This window comes from Podarcis raffonei, chromosome 6 (genome assembly GCF_027172205.1).
Source record: "Podarcis raffonei isolate rPodRaf1 chromosome 6, rPodRaf1.pri, whole genome shotgun sequence".
Taxonomy (NCBI): Eukaryota; Metazoa; Chordata; class Lepidosauria; order Squamata; family Lacertidae; genus Podarcis; species Podarcis raffonei.
Window position 1 is genome coordinate 77,909,973 of NC_070607.1, and position 22,485 is coordinate 77,932,457.

General features: G+C 43.5%; 1 protein-coding gene and 1 long non-coding RNA gene across 2 annotated transcripts in view; one reads left to right on the plus strand and one right to left on the minus strand.

The window, feature by feature from the left end:
• Window positions 1-13,512, minus strand: part of HNF4A (hepatocyte nuclear factor 4 alpha) — a 62,711-nt gene extending 49,199 nt beyond the window's left edge. The window contains exon 1 of the mRNA XM_053394131.1: window positions 13,396-13,512. Coding sequence (XP_053250106.1) covers window positions 13,396-13,444 — 49 coding nt within the window. The 5' untranslated portion in view covers window positions 13,445-13,512. The remainder of the gene's footprint in view (window positions 1-13,395) is intronic.
• Window positions 13,513-16,786: 3,274 nt separating this feature from the next.
• On the plus strand, window positions 16,787-18,902 carry LOC128415140 (uncharacterized). Its single transcript, XR_008330867.1, has 2 exons — window positions 16,787-16,993; window positions 18,769-18,902. It is a non-coding gene; the product is annotated as an uncharacterized LOC128415140 (long non-coding RNA).
• Window positions 18,903-22,485: the final 3,583 nt, after the last annotated feature.

Below are 22,485 nucleotides of genomic sequence, written 5' to 3' on the forward strand. Positions count from 1 at the left end.
GCTGTGATGTCATGGAATGTTCACAAGTATTTAAAGTGCTCAGGGAACAATCTATTGGAATATTCATTGTTATTTTGAGGAAGGAAAGGGAGTGCCAGTTTTGTCTGGAGAGATTATTTGTAGGCCATGGGGAGGATAGCAAAGAGCCCCCAGACAGTAAGGAATCTAAAAAGTCATTGAGTGGTGCTGAATTTTACATATAAATTTTAACTGGCCAGCCAATTCTTTGGCTACAGACTGGTACAACATATTCAGTACTGCTGTTAATTGAGTTTAGGTTTTTTTTTCTGTGAGCGCAGGAAGTGCCAGGGCCCTTTTTCACACATAACGCTAAGCCAAAGCATGGCTCAGCGAATGTTCAGGCTCCCACAGCGGATATTGTGACTGCTTTACTTCTCCTCTGGTCATTCTGCTTCTGCACTGAACTCAGCTATGCTTTGGCTTAGCATGTTGTCTGAACTTGGCTCTCTCAGACAAACCACTAGAAGCCAGGGATAGGCAACCTAAGGCCACAAGCGGCCCACGGGGGTCGTTTAACCAGCCCACAAGCCACCCCCAAACCGAGCCGCCCGCTCAGCAAGTCCCCACGTGCTGTGCTAAACTGGCGCAGCGTGTTACGGGGACTCGCTTCCACAGATGCTAGAAATCGCGAGTGCGCTCACTCACGCGTGCGAGCAATCTCGCCCACCGAGGGATCTGCACAGTAAACCTTGCCGCATGTTCCCATGTTGGCAGAACAGGACACACTGCCCCCTGTTCACCAAGAAAGGAGAAGTTCAGGTTTGACCTGAACGTAACCTAGTGAGACTTCCATCATCATCATCATCATCATCATCATCATCATTATTCTGCCCTTTGTCTAAAGATCTTAGGGCAGTGTTCAGCACATTACGAAACATCCATAATAAAAACCTATCCATTAGTCTGGAGTCCCAATGGATATTGGAGGTTTACTGCTCTACATAGATTTCTTCCCTCAGCAAGCAGAAGTAAAATCAATTATGCAAACACACACACAAAAACAACAACCCACAAATTAGCTGAACACCTCATTTAGATCACAGAGATGGGCTTTTCTTGGTAAAGAATTTTGGTTTTCTCTCGCCACACATCACTGAATAGGTCCAGCTGCCATTTTCTCTTACATCCCCTGCTTCCCAATTCAGGAAAGCAGTTTTGAAAACGGACCAAGGAAGAAAAGGGATTAATGGACTATGAGCCTATTCACCCCAGAGTCATGGGTTCAAGCTCCACATTGGGCAAAAGATTCCTGCATTGCAGGGGGCTGGACTAGATGACCCTCATGTTCCCTTCCAACTCTGCAATTCCACGATTCTATGGGACATCATTCCTCCTCTTTAATCGGCCCTGCATTTTAAAAGTCTACTCCAAATGACAGCCAATGCCATGGGGTATATTTGCTGCGGGAAGAGATTGCAGCTACACCCAACGAGACATGCAAGGCACTCAGACATGACACGTGCTTACAAATCTCTTGTCGTGGAGGTATAATTTTCCAAAGACTGTAAGCAGAAGTTGGTGACTGATTAGCAACTGCACATGGAGTCAGTCTTGGGGGGAAGGAGGCTGGTAGGCCCCAGCCGACTGTCTCCATTAGGAGCTTGGGGCTTTGAGCCATAAACCCGGTGAACCAATCTGTGGCGGGTGTCATTTATGTGTCGGCAAACACTCTTAGCGAGGTCTAGTTATTGATTTGGACAGTATAAAAAGGCTGTTGTGCCACTTGTTCAGGTTTGCGCAGGTTTTATGACTCTTGTTCTGAGGAGTGTCAATCTGTTTGGTTTTGCCTTATTCCCTCAGGTCTCTTGTTGACATTGGCTGAGCTAAGTGGTGTGTATCCACGCCACTCCAGGAAGCCAAATGTTTGGCTGCCTTGTGCTCTGCCTCTGCTTCCCCATCCTCCTAATTCCTTGGAGGTTACCTACTGTGTGACACACCCAATCCCCAACCTCAGGTTTTCCGGGCGGAAGGTGGGTGAAAGGTACATTTTCCTTCAGAGTATGAAATGGTTACTCATTCTAGGCATTCAATCAATGAGAACTGATCAATGGAAGAAACAGAGGCTTTATTAGACCCGGGTCATGGAACATCAGGATGGCAAAATCCCGGGAGAGAAGGAAGGTCAGCAGCAGCTGTGAGCCAAAAGAAGGAAGGAGAGAAGCAAGGCAAGGCAGAGACTAGGGAAGGGAGCATTTTCTTACAGATTTTTCCGACCTGTGAATAGCATGACTACTTTTTAGTCTCAGGATTTGAGCGTCTGTGAGCAGGGTAAAATATTCGCCCATTTGGAGAGATGGCAGAGGGCATTGCCCTCACTCTGAACTGGCTTCATGGTGTCATAAAGTCAAATCTGTTTGATTCAAGTAGGTAGTTGTGTTGGTCTGCCGTAGTTAAAATAAATTAAATTGATTCTAGTTAAAGACTCTTCCTAAAAAACTCCCTAAAAAGAATCAAGTCTTCAAAAAAGTTATATGATCTAAGAAAGTCTTTAAAAGAAGCCTTCCATAAGAGTTTAAAAATTATAATGTAGCACCTTAGAGACCAACTGAGTAGTTTTAGGTATGAGCTTTCGTGTGCATGCTGAAGAGTCTTTTTAACTATCTTCTAAAAGAATTGTTTTAATCAAATCTGTTTGGTTATGTGATGTAGCTACAGCAAAAGAACTGCACTGATTGGTAAACAAAGAGACAAAGAGTGAAGAGAGGCGAAAAAGGAAAAAGGGAGGGGATGAGAAGTGACATCAAGGCATATTTTGGAACCCCTGAGAACCCACATTTTCACATGTGAACATACAGTACAGTCCTAGCAGAGACTGAGTAAAGAGAAAACAGTGCTGGACAAGACCAGGATCAGCAAAAGCATCTCCTCATTACTCAGAAACAACAACCCTGATGTGAACACTTTTTGTTGATGCTAGACCTTGCAAGATGACCTGCTATGGTCTGCTGATACTGCACAAGAGGCTTCTTTTACTGGTCTGACTAGCTACCCTGCAGAACTTGGCGAAGGGGCACTGCACAGAGTGACTTCTTCCCTGGCCTTCCTCCAGTTTCACGTTAAAGTGATTCAAACCCTAACAGAATGGCTGTTTTGCTGGGAATCTTAGGTGAGATACCGATATAGTGGAAGTTGCCCCCAGTTCCAGTCACCACACAGAGGCAGCTTAAGTTCCCAAATAGTTTACTGCTGCAGAAGAACAGGCTTCAGTATTCCAGTTCTGGATGTTGATATATACAAACAGCTTGTAGGCTTTGGAGATACAGATATATGTATATACAAGTACAAAACATTTCATAGAATCTTAGAGTTGGAAGGGACACTAAGGGTTATCTAGTCCGGGGGTCAGCAACCTAAGGCCCATGGGCCAGAAGCAGCCCGCAGAGGTCATTTGACCAGCCAACGAGCCACCTCCGAATCAAGCTGCCAGCTCTCGCGCTGCACTAAACCGGCACAGCGCAGCGCAGGGATTCACTCCCGTGGCGCCGAAAAGCGCATCTGTGCACTTGATCATCTTGGTTGCCCTCCTCTGCACATGTTCCAGCTTGTCAACATCCATCTTAAATTGTGGTGCCCAGAACTCGACACAGTATTCCAATTGTGGTCTGACTATGGCAGAATACAGTGGTACTATTACTCTATTACTTCCCTTGATCCTGGACACTATACTTCTGTTGATGCAGCCTAGAACAGCATTAGCTTTTTTGCTGCTGCATCACACTGTTGACTCATGTTAAGCTTGTGGTCCACCAAGACCCCTAGATCCTTTTCACATGTACTGCAAGTAAGTCAGTTGGAAGGGACCCTGTTGCTCCAGCAATTCAAGACGCAACACACACTTCAACTCATGGATTGACCCTAACACATAGACAAAGAACCTGGCACACTAATGAGCTGAAGTGCCTTCATCACTTATATAGTCGGCACTGGCTGTTGCCCCATAGCAACTGGCTTGGCTCACATGCACCTGTTGGCTCCTCTCATACATGGGACCATTTGTGCTCATGAAGGAAATCAACCCTTTCCTCCATGTCCAGTTCCTCCAGGAGTCAGCAAACCTTTTAAGCAGGGGGGCGGTCCACTGTCCCTCAGACCTTGTGGGGGGCCGGACTATATTTTGAAAAAAAGAAGTACAAATTCTATGCCCTGCAAATAACCCAGAGATGCTTTTTAAATAAAAGGACACATTCTACTCATGTAAAAACACGCTGATTCCCGCACTGTCTGCGGGCCGGATTTAGAAGGCGATTGGGCCAGATTCAGCCCCCAGGGCTTAGTTTGCCTACCCATGCTCCAGTCTATTTGACAGCCCTTAGTGGTTTTTGCAATTATACAGATGAGCTCTTTCAACTGTTGATAAAGGGGACCTTTCTATGCCAGCTTCATCACTGTGCACTCAATTAGTTGTGCAAAAGAATTGGTATCTTGGATTAGGCTGGAGGTCCATGAAAACGCAGTGCCAGACAAGCTTGCAAGCAGGACAGAACAGATATAGCCATCTCCCATTACTGTCGCCAGCATCTCACACTCCGAGAAACAAGTTGGACCTGTGACAATTTGCTGTGGTGTTCAGTTCTTTGTTCATTGTGCCAACCCATCAGCCATGCCATCTGCAGGATACTCTGTTCTTTCCACCCTCCCTTCTAGTTATTCAACACTACTCAGTAAGCATTTGTTGGCCACTGAGCATGCTTAGTCCTCATTGACCTTTTTGGGACTAGCCCATCCTTTAAGGTTTCCCCGAAGCCTGATGATACCTCTCTCTTGTGCTTGGATGGTGCTGTTTGGGCTACCTAAGGATCTGTATATGGAGATGAGTTTGCTATTAGCCCAAATCATGATACTATTTCTGAAGATGAGAGGCTCAGTTGTAGTGATCAAGACTTTGATAGGCATACCCTCTTTGAATTTGTCTCTTCTGAGAGAATGACATACACAGCAATGGCCATAACATCATCCTAAAGTCTCACCAACACTACATCAAACAGGGAGATTTTGACATGAGGGAAGTGTTTTGAAACAAACTATATCCCATTTGGATTCTGATGTGGTACAGTCCTGTGAGAGGATTGTACCATGTAAAGGTAAAGGGACCCCTGACCATTAGGTCCAGTCGTGACCAACTCTGGGATTGCGGCGCTCATCTCGCTTTATTGGCCGAGGGAGCCAGCATACAGTTTCTGGGTCATGTGGCTAGCATGACTAAGCCGCTTCTGGCGAACCAGAGCAGCACACGGAATCACCGTTTACCGTCTTGCTGGAGCAGTACCTATTTATCTACTTGCACTTTGTCGTGCTTTCGAACTGCTAGGTTGGCAGGAGCAGGGACCGAGCAATGGAAGCTCACCCTGTCATGGGATTTGAACCGCCGACCTTCTGATCGGCAAGTCCTAGGCCACCCGCGTCCCATTTGTATCATGTGCACCACCATATATTTGAATGAGCAGAAATAGAAGTGAAATAATAAATGGGAGGGGGGACTGCAAAGAGAATTAACTACACAGTAAATACAAGTTTTCTGATATATGCCTTCCTCACTAAACATAGTACCTTAAAACTGCAGCAGCTCTTATAATTTCTTCGAGATACTGATCTTGCACACTTTATCGCTACACCAAGCTCTCTGTGCTTGGCAGATGCATTGTTGCTGCACTGATAAACATCTGCAATTAAGGATCAATTGTATCATTGGTTTTCAAAAGGACCCTTCCTAACAGGGTCACCATTTGTTTTGAAGTTCCCAAAATTACTGAGTACTATAAAGGAGCTATCCTTCCTGTGCCATTTGTGTATGTACCTGTGGATTAACCTGCAGCAGGCACTGTATAAGGACTTTATTGACAATCGCTGTGGGATTAACAGCGTTTACCCAGCGCTTGGGTTGTGGCAAGTGGGAAGGACATGTCTAATCCCCATCTCCTTGTGTTGCTTGCTCTCTTTCCCTGAAGCATGCAGATTACTGCTGAAAACCACACTGTGTGAGAGACGCTGAACACAACATGGTGGGATTTGTCCTCATTGTTTATGTCCCCCTCCACCCAAAGCATTTGAATCGCTTGCAAATCCTGTGATAGCCTTGCGAAACCCACAAGCAGCGATACACACACACACCTCACAACAAAAAAAGTTACTAGGCCAAGAACATTTTACTTTAGGATTTGCTCCTGGCAAACAAGTCAGGCAACTCTTTTGCCGCAAACAAACCAGCATCTCTCCTGGGTAGGGCAGTCATTTGATTACACCATTGCTTCCCCACACAGCCATTTGAAAGTCAACTCACACTTGTTACTCTGCAGCAAAGCGTGTTGAGCAATAAATGTGGTTTGAGTTGTGAGCTAGATACATGGCAAAGGCATCCTTTGACCCCTTTCATAATGGATCCAGTCAGTCCATACAGTCAGTCCAACATAGTTGTGTGAATTAGCTGGGGATAGAGAGTGAGACAGCATCTTAAAAAGCAGAGACATCACCTTGCCAACAAAAGTCCGTATAGTTAAAGCCATGGTTTTCCCAGTAGTGATGTATGGAAGTGAGAGCTGGACCATAAAGAAGGCTGATCACCGAAGAATTGATGCTTTTGAATTATGGTGCTAGAGGAGACTCTTGAGAGTCCCATGGACTGCAAGAAGATCAAACCTCTCCATCTTAAGGGAGCAGAATCCGTGACCAGGGAGAAGAGACGGCTGAAGAAGATTGGAAAAAATTTAAGGACTATTTACAGAAACATTGTAAAATTTAAGAAAGTTAGATGGTGTTGGATTGAAACTGAGAGGTTTCTAGCTGCAATAATATACAAGAACATAGATGGGGAAAAGAAAGGGTTTGGAAAATAAGGTAATGTTATAAGCTGTAATGCTTTAAATGAAGGATTTGCTGAACAAATAATCTTAATTGGGATACAAGAAGGAGAAGTATGAGGAAGTCTGAGAAATTTGTTATCTAAAAGTATGGTTTATGAATTTTATGTCTGTGCTTAATGTTTCTGTTTGTTTTGTTTGTTTGTTTGTTTGTTTAAAAAATTGGAAAATTTAATAAATATTCTTAAAAAAAAACAAAACCTCTCCATCTTAAGGAAATCAGCCCTAAAGGCTCACTAGAAGGACAGATCATGAAGCTGAGGCTCCAATACTTTGCCAACCTCACGGGAAGAGAAGACTCCCTGGAAAATACCCTGATGTTGGGAAAGATGGAGGGCACAAGGAGAAGGGGACAACAGAGGATGAGATGGTTGGACAGTGTTCTCGAGGCTAACAGCATGAGTTTGACTAAACTGCGGGAGGCAGTGAAAGACAGGAGGGCCTGGCGTGCTCTGGTCCCTGGGGTCACGAAGAGTCAGACACGACTAAACAACTAAACAACAACAACAGAGAGTGAGAAAGGCAAAAGTGATTAACATACGATTCTGCCTTCAAAATATGAGAAGAGCTGAATCAGACCAAAGATGTATCTAGACCAACATCTGTTTTCTCATCGCGGCCAGTTAGATGCCTGTGAGAAGCTCACTTGCCCTCTTCCACTCTTTCTCCCCAGCAACAGGTAGTCTAAATCATACCCTCCTTGTCCATCAAGCTTGGTATTGCCATCTCCTCTGACTTGCAGTGACTCTTTGGGTTCATCTGATATTTTTTCAGCTGGAGTTGCTGAGGATTGAACTTGGGACCTTCTTGGTGAAAAACACGTGCTCTGCCACTGAGTTATTGCTCTTCTTCATATGGGTTTTAGGTGTTAATGTGGGTTTTATGGTCTGTTGCTGCTGCTGCTTTGCATCCTGGGGCAATTAGCAATGTCAGTCTTGCAGCTGCTCAGAAATTGGTTCCTCAATAGCATTCTGAAGAGTTCAGCCTGACATTAGCTCATGCAGAACAGAGAGGTTCCTTAATCCTTTTCCAAATTCCCCTTGATTTTAGGACTCATGGAGTCCCTGAATCCATCCTCTGTTTTCCTTCGTCTTATGTTTGGATAACTTTGTAACCTAGCTATTTAGAAGGACTGCCCTTCCCTTTGCCAACAGTCGGTTGCTCTTCTGCATTTGCTCCCATTTCCTCTTTGTTGTTTCCTCCCTCTAAATCTTTAGACTCTGCTAGACTTGGCAGGCTTTTTCTCGTGGCCAACATTTAAACAAGAAAAGTCTGGGGAGGAGAGCGCACCCTTTGTTTAATCACTTAAAACAGATGGGGAAGACGTGGCTGGCTGGTGGCGCGCAAAGCAGTCGTTCTTCCCCAATCCAGCAGATAGAAATGACAGCTGCCTCCTGAAGAGAGCATGTTTCCATCTGGGGTGGCAGCTAGATTCAGAACATGCACCTTAAACATACCCTCCAAGTGTCCTGATTTTCCAGGGACAGTCCCGGAATTACGAAAGCCATCCTGGCTTCTGATTTTACCCTGGAATGTCCCTATTTCCCCTGCCAGTGCTGCCACCGCCAAACTCATGGAAGATGTGCTTGTTCTGAACGGCAGCAGCAGTGAAGGAGTATCCCATTGCCTCTCCATGGCTGCTGCTGCTGCTTCCAGTCTCCTCACTTCGGCAGCTTTTAGCAGCTGCTGGAGCACAGATGAGGAGGAGAAGAGGCTGCCACAGCCATTGCCCAGTCCTGTGTGCCCTGCCAGCTCTGAGGGGCAGACAGAGGTCAAGGCCGCCCAGGGCGGGAAGAAAGTGGGAGCAGAGTGGAGTGCAAGGAGGTTTTTTTTAATTCTTTGTGCATCCCTTTCTAAAATTTATTTTTTGGTGTGTGCTTTTCTTTTCGTAAACCAAAGAATAAAATTAAATAAAACTGGGATTGAGGGATTTTCTCAGGACAGTGGAAGGTATATGTGGTGCGTCCCATTGGTGAAGTGGTGGTAGAAATGATCAGGGAACTGGGACAGAAAATGGGGGTGGGGTCGAGGAGCATCAGTTGGGTGGGGGGAATGCGAAATATTCCTATTTTCATCTGAGGAATTTTGGAGGGTATGACTTAAAGAGGTGTGCAGAATGCACGACTACAGCAGGTGCAATTTCCTCCCCCATGCAGTGCACTGAGTGAAAAATCCGCATGTGCAAAACCTTTCCCTTCCACGCACCCCCTAAAGCTACAGTAACTCAGCCCGACATTGAGCCAGCTCTTTGCTCCATGGGCCACCCCTTTCCTCTCCTGCAATCCAGGTTTAGAGCCAGTTTGGAAACCGGTGATGATACCACTTAATAAATGGTGCTTCAGCCCCAGCAAATCATTTTTATGTTGGAAGCTGGTGGACAGCTGCTTCCTTTAATTCAAACAGAAGTGGACATGGTGACCTGACCATTTATTATTTCACAGATCATTCAGGTGTTTGCAGCAGCCACTGCCAAATGGACTTAAAAACAAGGCTGGTGCTCACTGTCAGAATGTGTCTATAACTGAGGATCCATTCCACTCATATAAAATGCATGCAATGTTAAAGTCCACAGGCCCTGACACGTTCAGTTGACAGAGACTTCCTGCTACTTGATGTAAAATTTCTCTACCTGGTCACCTAGATGCAATTAACCGTTTCTGTATTGGAGTCTGGTCTGTTAACCCCTTTTTGTCTTCACATCCTAATTTGAGGGAATCAACAGTAGCATACAGCTGACATTCAGTTGTTGCTGCTTTGTTATATTGGTAGCGTCTCATACATTTATTGGTTTTGCTAATTTAGTGAACGTTGCTCTAGCTTAACTTAAGCCCATTAATTTTGATGGTTCAACTGTGAGTAGAATTTAGATGGAGATTTGGTTTCTGTGCTGGGCAGGGAAGAAGGGGTTTCTCCTTCCCTCACTAGGGATGGATAAATCTGTCAGTTTTGGTTTCTCCCAATTTTTCATTTTTCCACTATTCAGTTCTTCACATTTCCACATCATGATGCAATTTTTAAACAATTATCCTGAAAATTAATCAGCTTTTTAGTGCACGCTTCTTTCAATATTCACTTTTTTAATGAAATAGTTCCTAATGCACATATTTTTGCCAGCATTTCCCTCTAATATACTACATTTTTAATGTTATTTTTCATTGTTGTTATATGTGCTTTTATGCAGTTTCCTCTAATCCGTGCATTTTTGTAAACATATGGTTGGAGAACTGCATTGAAAAATTCAAAAAGGTGTGAATTTTGAAGGAAAGATGCATTCCTGTTCACATATTGTTTGGGGACGTGCAAATTAGGTAGATTTCCATAGAAATGTGAACCAAACCTAATTTCTCTCCCAACCAGCATAAAAGAGCAGTGGAGTAGCAGAGGATGGACAGAATATTCCATCGCTCTTCCAACCAACCACTCAACTCACCTAAATGAAATTCATCTGGTGATCAGCCGAGTGGTTTAAAATAAGACCGACTCCTTATAGGCATCTTAACAGGCTGAATAAAGCAGTATTGCAAGTAAAAAATTCATAATTCAAACCTATGCTGAGTGATCAATGCAAGCTTTTGTCATAGCTAAGTATAACTGAAGATAAAATGCTTATGCATTAACAGAACATGGGGTTTATAGCACTAAATATCAGGAAGTCTCTCTGTATAGTACAGTGGTACCTCTGGATGCGAATGGGATCCATTCTGGAGCCCCGTTTGCATTCTGAGCACGCGTGCGCGGGTTGCGATTTGCCGCTTCTGCGCATGCGCGTAACATCATTTTGAACGTATGCGCGAGCTGCGAAACCTGGAAGTAACCCGTTCCATTACTTCCGGGTCGCTGCAGAACGCAACCTGAAAACGCTCAACCTGAAGCTACTTTAACCCGAGGTATGACTGTATATGCATTCACAAAATGCCGGGAATGACTTTGCCTGCAGGTTTGCCAGAACCTTTAATGTCTTTGAGTCCCTACACCTCTGTAACAAACCTGTTGAGATCTACAGCAGACAATCTACAGCAGACATGACCTTTTGAACCCATGGGAGGTGTGACTTTTTAATCTGCCTATGCTAACTTCCACCTGCGTTGCGCCAGACTGAGTTGGTTGTGTACATGTCATTGCTGATACCATCCTCTGAATTTGGTGGAAGTCAGATTTGGGTGCTGGGTTGCAGCCGTAGCTTTTCCAAGTGGTTGCAATCTGGTGTCAAAACTGAATCTGTGCCCTTAAGCATGCAATAAGCATGCGTATGATGACCAGCTTAACCTATGGCAGCATGAGTGAAAGCGAGGGCTGGCTAACAAAACAAAAAAACCACAGCTGTTGCAGGAAAGCACGATCAAATTAATATGGATCAGGCAATGCCTATTGAAGTAAGGTTTTTTTTTTTTGCATTGCACAGAACTCAGCCTGCAGCTGGAAGTCTGGATTCTTTAACTGTGGTCTGCTTACTCTACTGTTTTGGTGAATTCAAAATAACACTCCATCCATGTTGAATCTTGTGTATATTTCTTTTAGCTCATCACAACAATCACCCTTAAATCCTCAGAAAATGATCTTTAAAACTTTGGGAGCCAGTATGGTGTCCTGGAAAGTGCTGGACCGGAATTGGGGTGACCCAGGATCAAATCCATACCCACAAAGCTGGGTGACATTAATCCTATCACTGTAGCTTTACTTCATAAAGTTGCTGTGGAAATTAAAAAGGAGAGGGAAAAGAATCATGCATACTACCTTGATCTCCTTGAAGGAAAGATCATTACCAGCTTGTCATTATAAGAACTAGTGTGTAACTTAAAAATAAGTGCCTGGGTTTGCTTGTTTCCTCTTCCCTCCTCATCCTTTTTCCTTTTGTGTGGTGTCTTTTAGATTGTAAAACTTGTAAGCAGTAACTATTTTGTTTTCATTGATCTTATGTTAAGGTCACTACTCTGGGTGCTCTGTAGTTGAAGCGTTTCTATACTCAAGCCTGGAAATAAAGAAAAGTGTGCATCTGTGGGGAAAACATGCAGGAGTCAATTCTGAAATACCTAGAGTTTTTTTCTGCACTTTCCCTTAAGAGATATTCTATGTTAGGGGTAGCCTGGCCAGGCGTCAGAGGCTTAGTTTCTCAGGCCCTCAAGTTTCAGGACCCAATGAACCAACTGCTCATTTGGGTGTGTTGAATTTTTCAACTTTCAAATTCCCCAAATGAGGGGCGCTAAAAAGTTGTAGCATGACTTGGGAATTCAAAAGATAATTTAGTTAAATTAATGTAGTTTAGTTATATTAAAATTTGACTAAAATTGCATAGAAATTGTTAAAAATGATTGTGAAGTACTCGCAGTTGTATTAGATTTTATTTCCTTATTTCTTTAGCATTGCCTGACATTTTCAGAAGGTAAAACTTAAATTCTTTGTTTTCCGAAAGTAGCTTATGCGCTTCTTCATCAAACCTAGACTTTCCAAGCTAAATGCTGTCCAGCTACAAAAATGATATCAGATTTGAATTCCTCACACCCCAAACCGTATTTTTAAGACCAGTTTCAATCCATCTGATAAAAGGGATATTCACCTAGATTACGGTCTGGTATGTGCTGCAAACACAGGATGGTGTCTGCAGACATAGGAAAATATAGTGAGAGAATATTATGCATGTGTTGTATTTTAAACAAACCCATCAGCTCCACAACGTTGGTAGATGCTTTTCTACCTCATGGATATATGATTGAGCCATAAATGGGAGTTTATATTTTATCACATCTAAACATATTTTCCATACATACAAATATGGGGATCGCCAACTCAGTTCTGCAAAATGCAGTTTGGGGGGGTGGGGACTTTGGCCCGAGGCCCTGAGAACACTTCATGCCCCTCCAGAAAGCATTGCTAACTGAAGATATCTACTGAAAGATTTCAACCTTTATGCTGACAGAACTTACAAAGGAGTCTTAGAGCTATCTCACTAGATCCCTACAAAAAACCAGCTGCCTCCCATTCATGAACTAAACTTGCGTCAACTAAGATATCTTTTGGCATTACTATGTTCAGCCACTTTGCAAAGCTTTGTGAGCGATGGATCTGGGTCAAGTCCTTCTGTTTAGTATCAATTTCAACTCTTCCCTTGGAAACCTCAATTCTCTCTCACGCATCAGACTGCACAAAGAACGAGGAAAGAGCCTCCTTTTCCGGTTTGCACGTTAAAGGCTCTCCCAGGCCAGCCGTTTGAATCAGGACATTTCAGCCTGAAAACTTTTGCTCACACACATAATCGAAAAGAGAGAGAGAGAGGTTGTTTTCTCTTTTTTAGGAAGGCTAACTTCTGCCTGAAGACGACACAATAACCTGAGGGGAAGCACGTTACAATGAAACACACCGCGTGGTTAAAGCGTTTAGGGGAGGGGGGAATAAGGCTCCCCAGATCGACAATGTGTGACTGGCATGCCCTCATCATACACAACACTGCCCATAATGTCTCAGCTTCTCTTAGCGCTCTCTCTCATCAGCAACAAGGAAAGAAGATGGTAACCTGCGTACTCACCATATGGCACCTCCATCTTAGCACTTAGCTGTGCGATTACATTGACCATTTCTCATCAGTATAATTCTGGAGAAAACGGAGAAAGTGTAAAATTACAAGAAAAGCTGGGTGAAGGAGGCGGGCGGAAGGGTGAGCAAACCTGCCTCCTCTGTTATCTTATTGATTCGCTTAATCAGGCCTAATGTGGGTGGAGATGTTAAATAGTAACCAAGCTCATATGGAAACCAACCTGCAAGGTGCCGTCTGCCACGGTAGCTATAGTAACTGCTTCCAAGCTTGAAACTCAAACATGACTTTATGGCACACTTTTGGGACTCCTACCGACACCTAGTTTCAGGCCTTGGGTGACCCCATTGCCGGGCGATTGCTTTCCTTCTTATTCCTCCAAGACAAGAGGCTAAAGGGAAGTAGCCCCGGAGCCTGGCAAGGCAGAGAACTCTCCTTTGGGAGCTGTGAACTAGGTCAGTTTCACAGCTGCAGAGACACGGGGCATTTATTGCCCTCGCCAAGCAAACACGGAGAACAAAGGCTTTGTGTCTGTTCATGCACGCGCTTGAGGCCCTGCACGCCATCATTGTTGATGTGCCGTGCGTACATACCCAGGTGTACATTTGATTATATGTAAAAGCATAGAGGGTTGTGTATTAATTCATGGCAGCGTACATGTAAAATGTAAACAGAGAGATCTGGGTGTGTAGTAAATGTGTGTGGTTGAGGATAGGCATTTCTAAGGACTGGGGCTTATGTGTAGGTGTATGTACATTCTATATATATTTATTTTAAAGTATATAGTGACCTTTACTCAGGCTCCCGAAGGAGTTTGCATCAAAACAGGATAATTTAAAAAATGCAAATGACACACATGTACCAAATAATAATAATAATACCCCCCCCAGTAAACTATAGCAGCAGGGGAAATAATTTAAACGCGGGAATAAAAATGTCTTTGCGTGGTGCCGAAAGGATAGCAAAGTTGGTGCCAAACAAATAAAACAAAATTAAAAACTCGTACAAAAGTTAAATCCCAAAGGAATGCCAAATGGTTAGGGCAGTCACAACTGTGGATTAGCTATGACCTGGGGATGCTTTTGCACTGACAGTTATACAAAGATTTACTGGTGGAACTCTGGATACACTCTTATTGTTGTATGTTCTGTTGTAAATAAAAATATGCCCTTTTCCCTTATGGGGTATCCAAGAGCCCATATAGAGTCCTTACATAGGTTCCCTATTGGTAGGAGAAAATAACAGAGGTCAACCAGAGAATATTGAGAAGCAAAGCAGCTAGTAAGCTTGATCTTTATTGATCTGTTGCAACAGGGTACTCCCCTCACACGCAGGAGAGGAAGAGGACCCCCAAAAATGCTGTGCAAGGGCTTATAAAGACTTTTGAAATTCCCATCCTCTAGATCCAGACCACCCCCAGAAACATTATGCATTCATCACAGAAGGGGTGTAACCTAAGACCACCCCTCAGATAAGGCGGTCTAAAACAGAACATTTGCATGTTGTTTTCTCCTGTCGCTTTGTTTATTTCCTGTCTGGCAGGTTACTTGATTGGATTTCTTGGGGAGCCTGGGCAGTCTTTTGTAATGATAAGGCTCACACCCTTATTCAAACACAGATTAAGACAGGATTTGTGAAGGAAGAGACAATGGGGAGGCTTTTCCATTTTGACCATGCAGAGAAACATTTGCTCAGTTTAGGAATCAAAATGGTTCCAGGTTGGCTTTCCTGTGCTGTTCTATGTACGTGTGGTTATGAACATTGCCATATATCTAAGACCATAAAATTCCTATCACAGTTCCATACTTGACAAGTCGTGTTCCTGTTGTTAAATTATTCCCACTGGAAGATTCAATTTCAGTATACTGTTTTTATTTTGGGGGGTGCATGAAAAATACGGCATAGATGACAATTTGTTCTCTCCTACAGGGCAAACAAGTTTGGTTTAAGGTGGCCATTTAGTGTGACACCAAAAAAGAGGAAATGCATCACACACACACCCAAAAATGACAAAGATTTGCATAAAATTTGTATATGCTGATCTATACAATGTGTATATAATTGTGGGGAGTGCCTGGCACTGCCTAGGAATGACTAGAAACCAAAAAATATTGTGATTTTTAAATGGATAGGGCAATTTATGAGTTTGAACCCATCACACCCAGCCTTGGGCAAAGTCATGCCAAAGTCATGTTTCGGTTCACCATCTTGATTCAAAATGGTGCCTGGCGTCCAAACATCAATGGAGACAGCTGTCCCCACCTCAGGAACTCTTCTGCTGAGTTTGACGACAATATCTCTGGAGGCAGCCGAACCTACGCCAAAGTCATGTTTCAGTTTGCCATCTTGATTCAAAATGGTACCCGACATCCAAATGTCAACAATGACTGCCACCCACAACTCATGCCGAGTATGGCGGTGATATCTTGTGAGGTGACAAAACTTTGCGAGAACAGACAGGCCATCAGGCGGACCACTTACCAAAATATATAGTAGATAAGAATTTGGAAATCATTACTACAAATCAAATATAAGTGCTATATACCGTATTTTTCGCCCTATAGGACGCACCGTCTCATAAGGCGCACCTAGTTTTTTGGGGGGGAAGTAAAGGGAAAAGAATTATTTTCCCCCCAGGCGCGGGGCTGGGGTGGGGGAGGCCTGAGCTTCCCCCGACCCCAGCCCCCAAACAGGCAGCTCTCTGCAAGCCGTGGGAGCCCAGCGCTGGCTCCCGCTGCTTACTGAGAGGTCCGCGAAGCCTGGAGCGCTGATCTCAGCGCGCGCAGGCTTCAGCATGCAGGCAACTCTCCGCAAGCAGCGGGAGCGCTCCCGCTGCTTGTGGAGAGGTCCGCGAAGCCTGGAGAGCGAGAGGGGTCGGTGCACACCAACCCCTCTCGCTCTCCAGGCTTCAGCGAAAGCCTGCATTCGCCCCATAGGACGCACACACATTTCCCCTTCATTTTTGGAGGGGAAAAAGTGCGTCCTATAGGGCGAAAAATACGGTATCTTGTGAAAGTTGGGAAGTCTGTAACACATGTGCTGCATCCCTCCCCTCTGCCTCTGACCCTCCACCTGCATCCAATTCCTGTTGGGTTCCCTACAAGGGAATGTAGCCCTTTTGCTGAAAATGGTCCCCCTACGACATTTTTCATGGTGTGCCCTCCCTGGTATCAGTACAGATTATGGGTGGTCTTTAAATATTTTTAATAATAAACAAGCACATATATCAATTACTGCTGAGATAGAAACACAATAGTGAGGCCTGAGGAGATTATGATGATGCCTCCTCAGCTGTTGCTGTTGGTTATGGACTACTTGTGACATCACAAAAGCCTGAGTGGATATAAAGGTGGGCCTGTTCCTCTACCCCAGCAGAACACAGCAGACAACAGCTGTGACCTTCAGCACTGCCTGGTCTTCTTCCACTTGGAGAACAAGAAGTGGCAGATGGACAGAGGCAGTGGAATGCTATGGAGTGACAGTAAGGCAAGCTTACGTGCTGAGCAGGATCGTAGCTTGAAGATGGCTGATACCCACAATTGGAAGCTGGCTTATGTCTAGAAATGGACCTAGCAGAAGCTGGCAAATGTTGGTAGGTAGATGCCGGTGGAGTTCACATTAGTGAACCAGCGGGTGCCACAAGGTTGAAGCAGGCTGATGTTGTGGATGTCAGCTGGTTGACATTCATCTTTTGAAGCTGGTTGACAAGAAGCCGGTGGATATCTGTGGGGCGTAAATGTGAATGGAGAGTGAAAGATGAGTGAATATGTCTGTTGGCATTCTTCATGGATGTTGGCAGATGTCTGCTTGTGTATATGAATGGGAGGTTTCAAACGTGGTTCAGGCGAATGTAGGGGGAAAGTGGGGCACATTGATACACGGGGCACATTGATACGCTAACAATATTTCAATATCGAGATTTCTTTTAAAATAATTTTTATTAAGTACAAATTAGAAAACATACATATTTACAACAAAAGAAAATACAAAAGAAAAAGAAAATACATATAACCAAGGGGAAAAAATTAGAGAATACCGTATTTTTCGCACCATGGGACGCAGTTTTTCCGTCTTAAAAACTAAGGGGAAAAGTCTGTGCGTCCTATGGAGCGAATGCAGGGGGGGAGGCAAGCAGGAAAAGCCCCCAAGAGCCACACACAAGCTTCGCGCGGCTCTTACGGGCTTTTCCCCAGGAGGGAGAAGGGACTGATGCGGCCAGTCAGTCCCTTCTCCCTCCTCTAGAAAAGCCTTGTGCAATCTCTCCAGTCGTGGGAGGCTGCGCAAGGCTAAAGAGGAAGCCCGGGCAGCGAGCACAATCCATCCCGCTTGCTGCCCGGGCTTCCTCTTTAGCCGTGCGCGCCTCTCCAGTCGCGGGAGGCTATGCAAGGCTAAAGAGGAAGCCCGGGCAGCGAGAGCGATCCATCCCGCTCGCTGCCCGGGCTTCCTCTTTTGCCTAGCATGCCTCTCCAGCTGCGGGAGGCTGCACAAGGCTAAAGAAGCCAACTTTTAAAACATCTCTCTATCTCTACCTCTTTTTCTTTTTTCATCCTTTCTCCACCGCCTTATTTTCCTCTGGATCAGTGTTTTTATCTAGATTAACATTTTAGTTTGGGGGGGGGGGGGAATATTATAAAAAAGGAAACTTTGCAGCTTTTATTTTAGTATACAATAAAAACAGATTAAACAAAACACAAGAGAAGGAGCTAGCATAGAAGAAGAGAAAAGAGAAAGAGGGAGGATACAAAGCCATTTACCAGAGGTAGATCTTAACCCTTGCCTCACTTGGGAGCTTCTCTGGGCAGGAATTCCCTCGGCTTAAGTGGGGTGAGGGAAGAGTGGCAGGTAGGGGGGTACCTAGCTAGACAGTGAAGCCACATGTCTCTCCAATGAAAATTGGGAGTGGGCATTGTGTGAAGTGGCTGTGGATCTCCTGCCGCAGAAGTGTAGGACTGTATAGAGTTGGGAGGGCCACCCGAGGGTCATCTAGCCCAGCCCCCTCACAATGTAGGAATCACAGCTAAAGAACACCAGGCAGATGGTTCCCCAACCGCTGCTTAAAAGCCTCCAGTGGTGGAGACCCCAAACAACTTCCGAGGTCACAGAATTACAGGGTTGGAAGGGAACCCCAGGAGTCATTTAGTCCAGCCCCGGTGGACAGCGGGCACGATCCATCCCATTGTGCAAGGCTAAAGATGCTGCTCAAGGCTAAAGAGGAAGCACGCAGCCTGTCCATTGCTCTTTGGGGCTGGGGGAGGGAAATAATATTTTTTTCCTTGATTTCCCCCTCTAAAAACTAGGTGCGTCCTGTGGTCTGGTGCGTCCAATAGAGCGAAAAATACGGTACTTTGTCTCTTTTCATATTTACAGTTATTTATACCTCTATAAAATGCTATTCACAATAAAGGAGTGAAATGAAAGATAAGATATCAGAAAAAAGGAAAAAAGAACAAAGAAAAAATAAAGAAGTAAAATAAAAAGATCATAGGTGAAAACTTTTAAAAGTAGATAAGTATTCACTATACATAACCATTTCCCATCTATATTTATATTAAATTGTATAATTTCATCTTGTCCTTATCTACCTTAAATAAAGTGTTGTTTTTTTAAAAAATGTTATTTGTGTCGCGACATCACTAAAACGTGTCTATACATGTGTGAGTACAACAGTTGTGACCGCGCCGACCGCCAGTTAGCCGTTGGCATTTGACAAGAGTAGGTGTGTTTTCAGCGCAGCCAACTAAAAAATTACGTGAAATGTAAGAGTGTTCCAACGCTGTTTTACGTTGTTTAGTTAAGATTTAAAAATACCAAAGGTAAGTTATTCCACTCTGTAATCAGGATTACACATGATTTTTAAATAAATTCAGTGGATTTATTAATAATTGTTAGTTTTTTTGAAAATGTCCGTTGGGACACTTTGATACACTAAGACATGGGGCACATTAATACATATAAAAGTGCCCCGCTAGTATACAATAGTACCCCAATATACAAGTTTGCATGAAATCTCTAAACCCATTTAATTTGAAAAGAAAAAAACTGTTGTTTACTACGTGGCCAAAGTCATTTCTAAATATAATATGACCGATTATCAAATGTCATATCTCAGGAAAAAACCAGGATTTTGTATGTTTGTCTTCCCCATTGTAGAAGATAAGGCAAGCGTTGATTTCAAGGATGTTGTTTTGCGGTTGCCAAAACCAAATTTCCCAAAGGGCAAATCTGGAACATCATCTCTTTATACTTTTTCTATTGACTTAAGTGGATATAATAATGTGCAACAGAAGCTAAAGGTTAAGTAATTATCTTATTTTTTTATAAGTATTTTGTTTAAATTACTATTTTTTGACTACCTAATGTAAGTTCTTATACTTTTTAAGTTTTTCCAAAGTTTTTTTTTAATGGATAGGTGTTTGAGGAAAGATTAATATGTTTTGATGTTTTGTTAAGAAAACCTGCCATAAAGTCTATGATACGTGTGAAACACTGTTAGTTTTGATACGTAATTTAGATTTTAAATAACAAATTGTAAGGCTGATTATGATCTCTCACAATAAAAATTATTTTTTCATTAAATTTTTGCAAATAATTACCATTCTCATACAATTTACACTTTGTATCAAAGTGCCCCGTAGGTGGGGCAGAATGATACAACCCCCCCTCCTTTTTTTTTTAACAGAAGTTCATTATATTCTCATTATCTTCTAACTTTAATGGTTCTTTTGATAGCTATTATAATATTGATTACCGTATTTTTCACCCTATAGGACGCACTTTTTCCCCTCCAAAAATGAAGGGGAAATGTGTGTGCGTCCTATGGGGCGAATGCAGGCTTTCGCTGAAGCTTGGAGAGCGAGAGGGGTTGGTGCGCGCCGACCCCCCTCTCTCTCCAGGCTTCAGGAAGCTATCCGTAAGCCTGGGGAGCCCGCGGGAGTTCCCGCAAGGCTCCCTAGGCTGCGGATAGCAGCCTGCTTGCCCGGAGCGCAGGGCGCACTGAAGCAGAGCGCCCCGCGCTTCGGGAAGCTATCCGCAGCCTGGGGAGCCCTGCAGGAGTTCCCGCAGGGCTCCCTAGGCTGCGGATAGCAGCCTGCTTGCCCAGAGCGCCCCGTGCTTCGGGCAGATATCTGCAGCCTAGGGAGCCCTGCGGGAGTTCCCGCGGCTGGGGGGGGGGATAAATTTTTTTTTTCTTTATTTCCCCTCCAAAAAACTAGGTGCGTCCTATGGGACGGTGCGTCCTATAGGGCGAAAAATACGGTAGTTATGGCATGCATCAAGCAAAAAAAATTATTATTTGACTCATTTTTGTTACATAAAATAGGAGATTGAATTTTTCTGTATCAATCTGCCCCACTTCCCCCTATGTGAATGTGATGTGTGAAAGGAAACTGGTGGATATTTTTGAATAGATGACACCTGTGGAAGTTGCCAGGTAGAAGCTGGTGGAGGTGACTGGGTGATGCTGTCAGATACCCCTCATTTTGTGTTTTGCTGCCAGAGATGTCTGAAGTCAGTGAAGCTTTCTCAAGACCACACATAAAAACACTGAAGAGAATCACAGGGCTTTTTGAAGTGAGAGAGGCTTTCATTCTTCTAAGTACAGCTACCTGTACTGTCCATTCTTCAAGAACAGATAACGGAAGGTCAAATATATAAGTTTATGGGGTGACCCCCCCATTAGTACACATGAAGCATGGGCTGCAAATATTATTAATAATAAACTAACGGCTGAATATATGTGAAGGTCAATTAACGTTTGTAGGTTTTCAAGAAGCTCTGTGATAATAATGGAAAGAAATATTGTTTTATAATAATTGTTAAGATTAATTTGGTTAAAAAAACAAAACAATATAGACGCAAGAAATGTGAATAATTGTGAAAACATGAAAATTTCCAGATAGACTGAAGGAAGTCTGAAAGTGGAAAGATTAGATTTGGATGTATAATTCAAATGGAATGTTTTTTTTGTTTTTTTATTATTTATTGTTAAATTTGAAAATTTTATAAATATTTTTTTTAAAAAAAAAAGTAGAAGGGAAATCAGGGTTGGCGCCTTCCTGTCTACTTGAGTTGCCAACTTTTTGCTCTCTCTAGACTCCTGTGCCTGTCACACCTACATAGCTGTAAAAAATTAAACAAACCCTAATTTTTGTCACCCTATCCCAAATAAACATCTTAGGACCCCATGGGTTTTAAAAGTTATATTTTAGTTAAAAGAAGCCTGCTGGGTCTTGTAAGGTGTTCGCTTCAGGATCAATGTGAACTTTTATTGATGTATTTAATATCATAATCTAATACAGATCTGGTTTGTAGAGCCAAAAAGTGTTCACACACACACACCGACAATTGGTTCCACAGTCAAACTGCTCTCAACATCAATAAGTGTCTCCTAATGTTGAACCCAAATCTACCCTCCTGTAACTAAAGCCCATTAGCTCTAGTCACACTTTTTGTGTTGGATCTTGTCTGTGCAACAGCTCTTTGAATACAATCAAGTCCACCACTCCACATAGGACTTGCTTTTTATATACCCCTGGCCATCTTCGTTGCCATCCTCTGAACGCTTTCCAATTTGTCAATGTCATTTTTGCCCAGAACTGAATAAGAGGACTCCAGAAGAAGTCTGACCAGTGCAGACTGAATTGGAACTATTATTTCTCCTGGCTTGGAAACTATGGTCCCATTAGCAAAGCCTGCAATCCATTAGCCTTTTCCTTGTAGCCTCATTGCACTGCTGACTCATGTTCAGCTTGTGATCATATGTCATGAATGAAGGTACCTGCTTTCAGTTGGTGTATAGGATTATTGAGCTACATTTTCAAATAAAGAAGAAATACACAAGTGCTTTGGGAACCAAAGAATTTATTGCAGTCTTGTGAAGAAGAAGAAGACGAAGAAGACGAAGAAGACGAAGAAGAAGAAGAAGAAGAAGCCTACTTATGGAAGAATGAATGGGATGTTTACAGTAGAGATTTGAACATACAGAGAGATTTGAGCTCCCTGTTTTCTTAACCACCCCCGCAAAGTGGCCCAGAGTTATGCCAGCCCCATAGCTTTTATAGTAATGCCATCCCACTGATCGCTTTA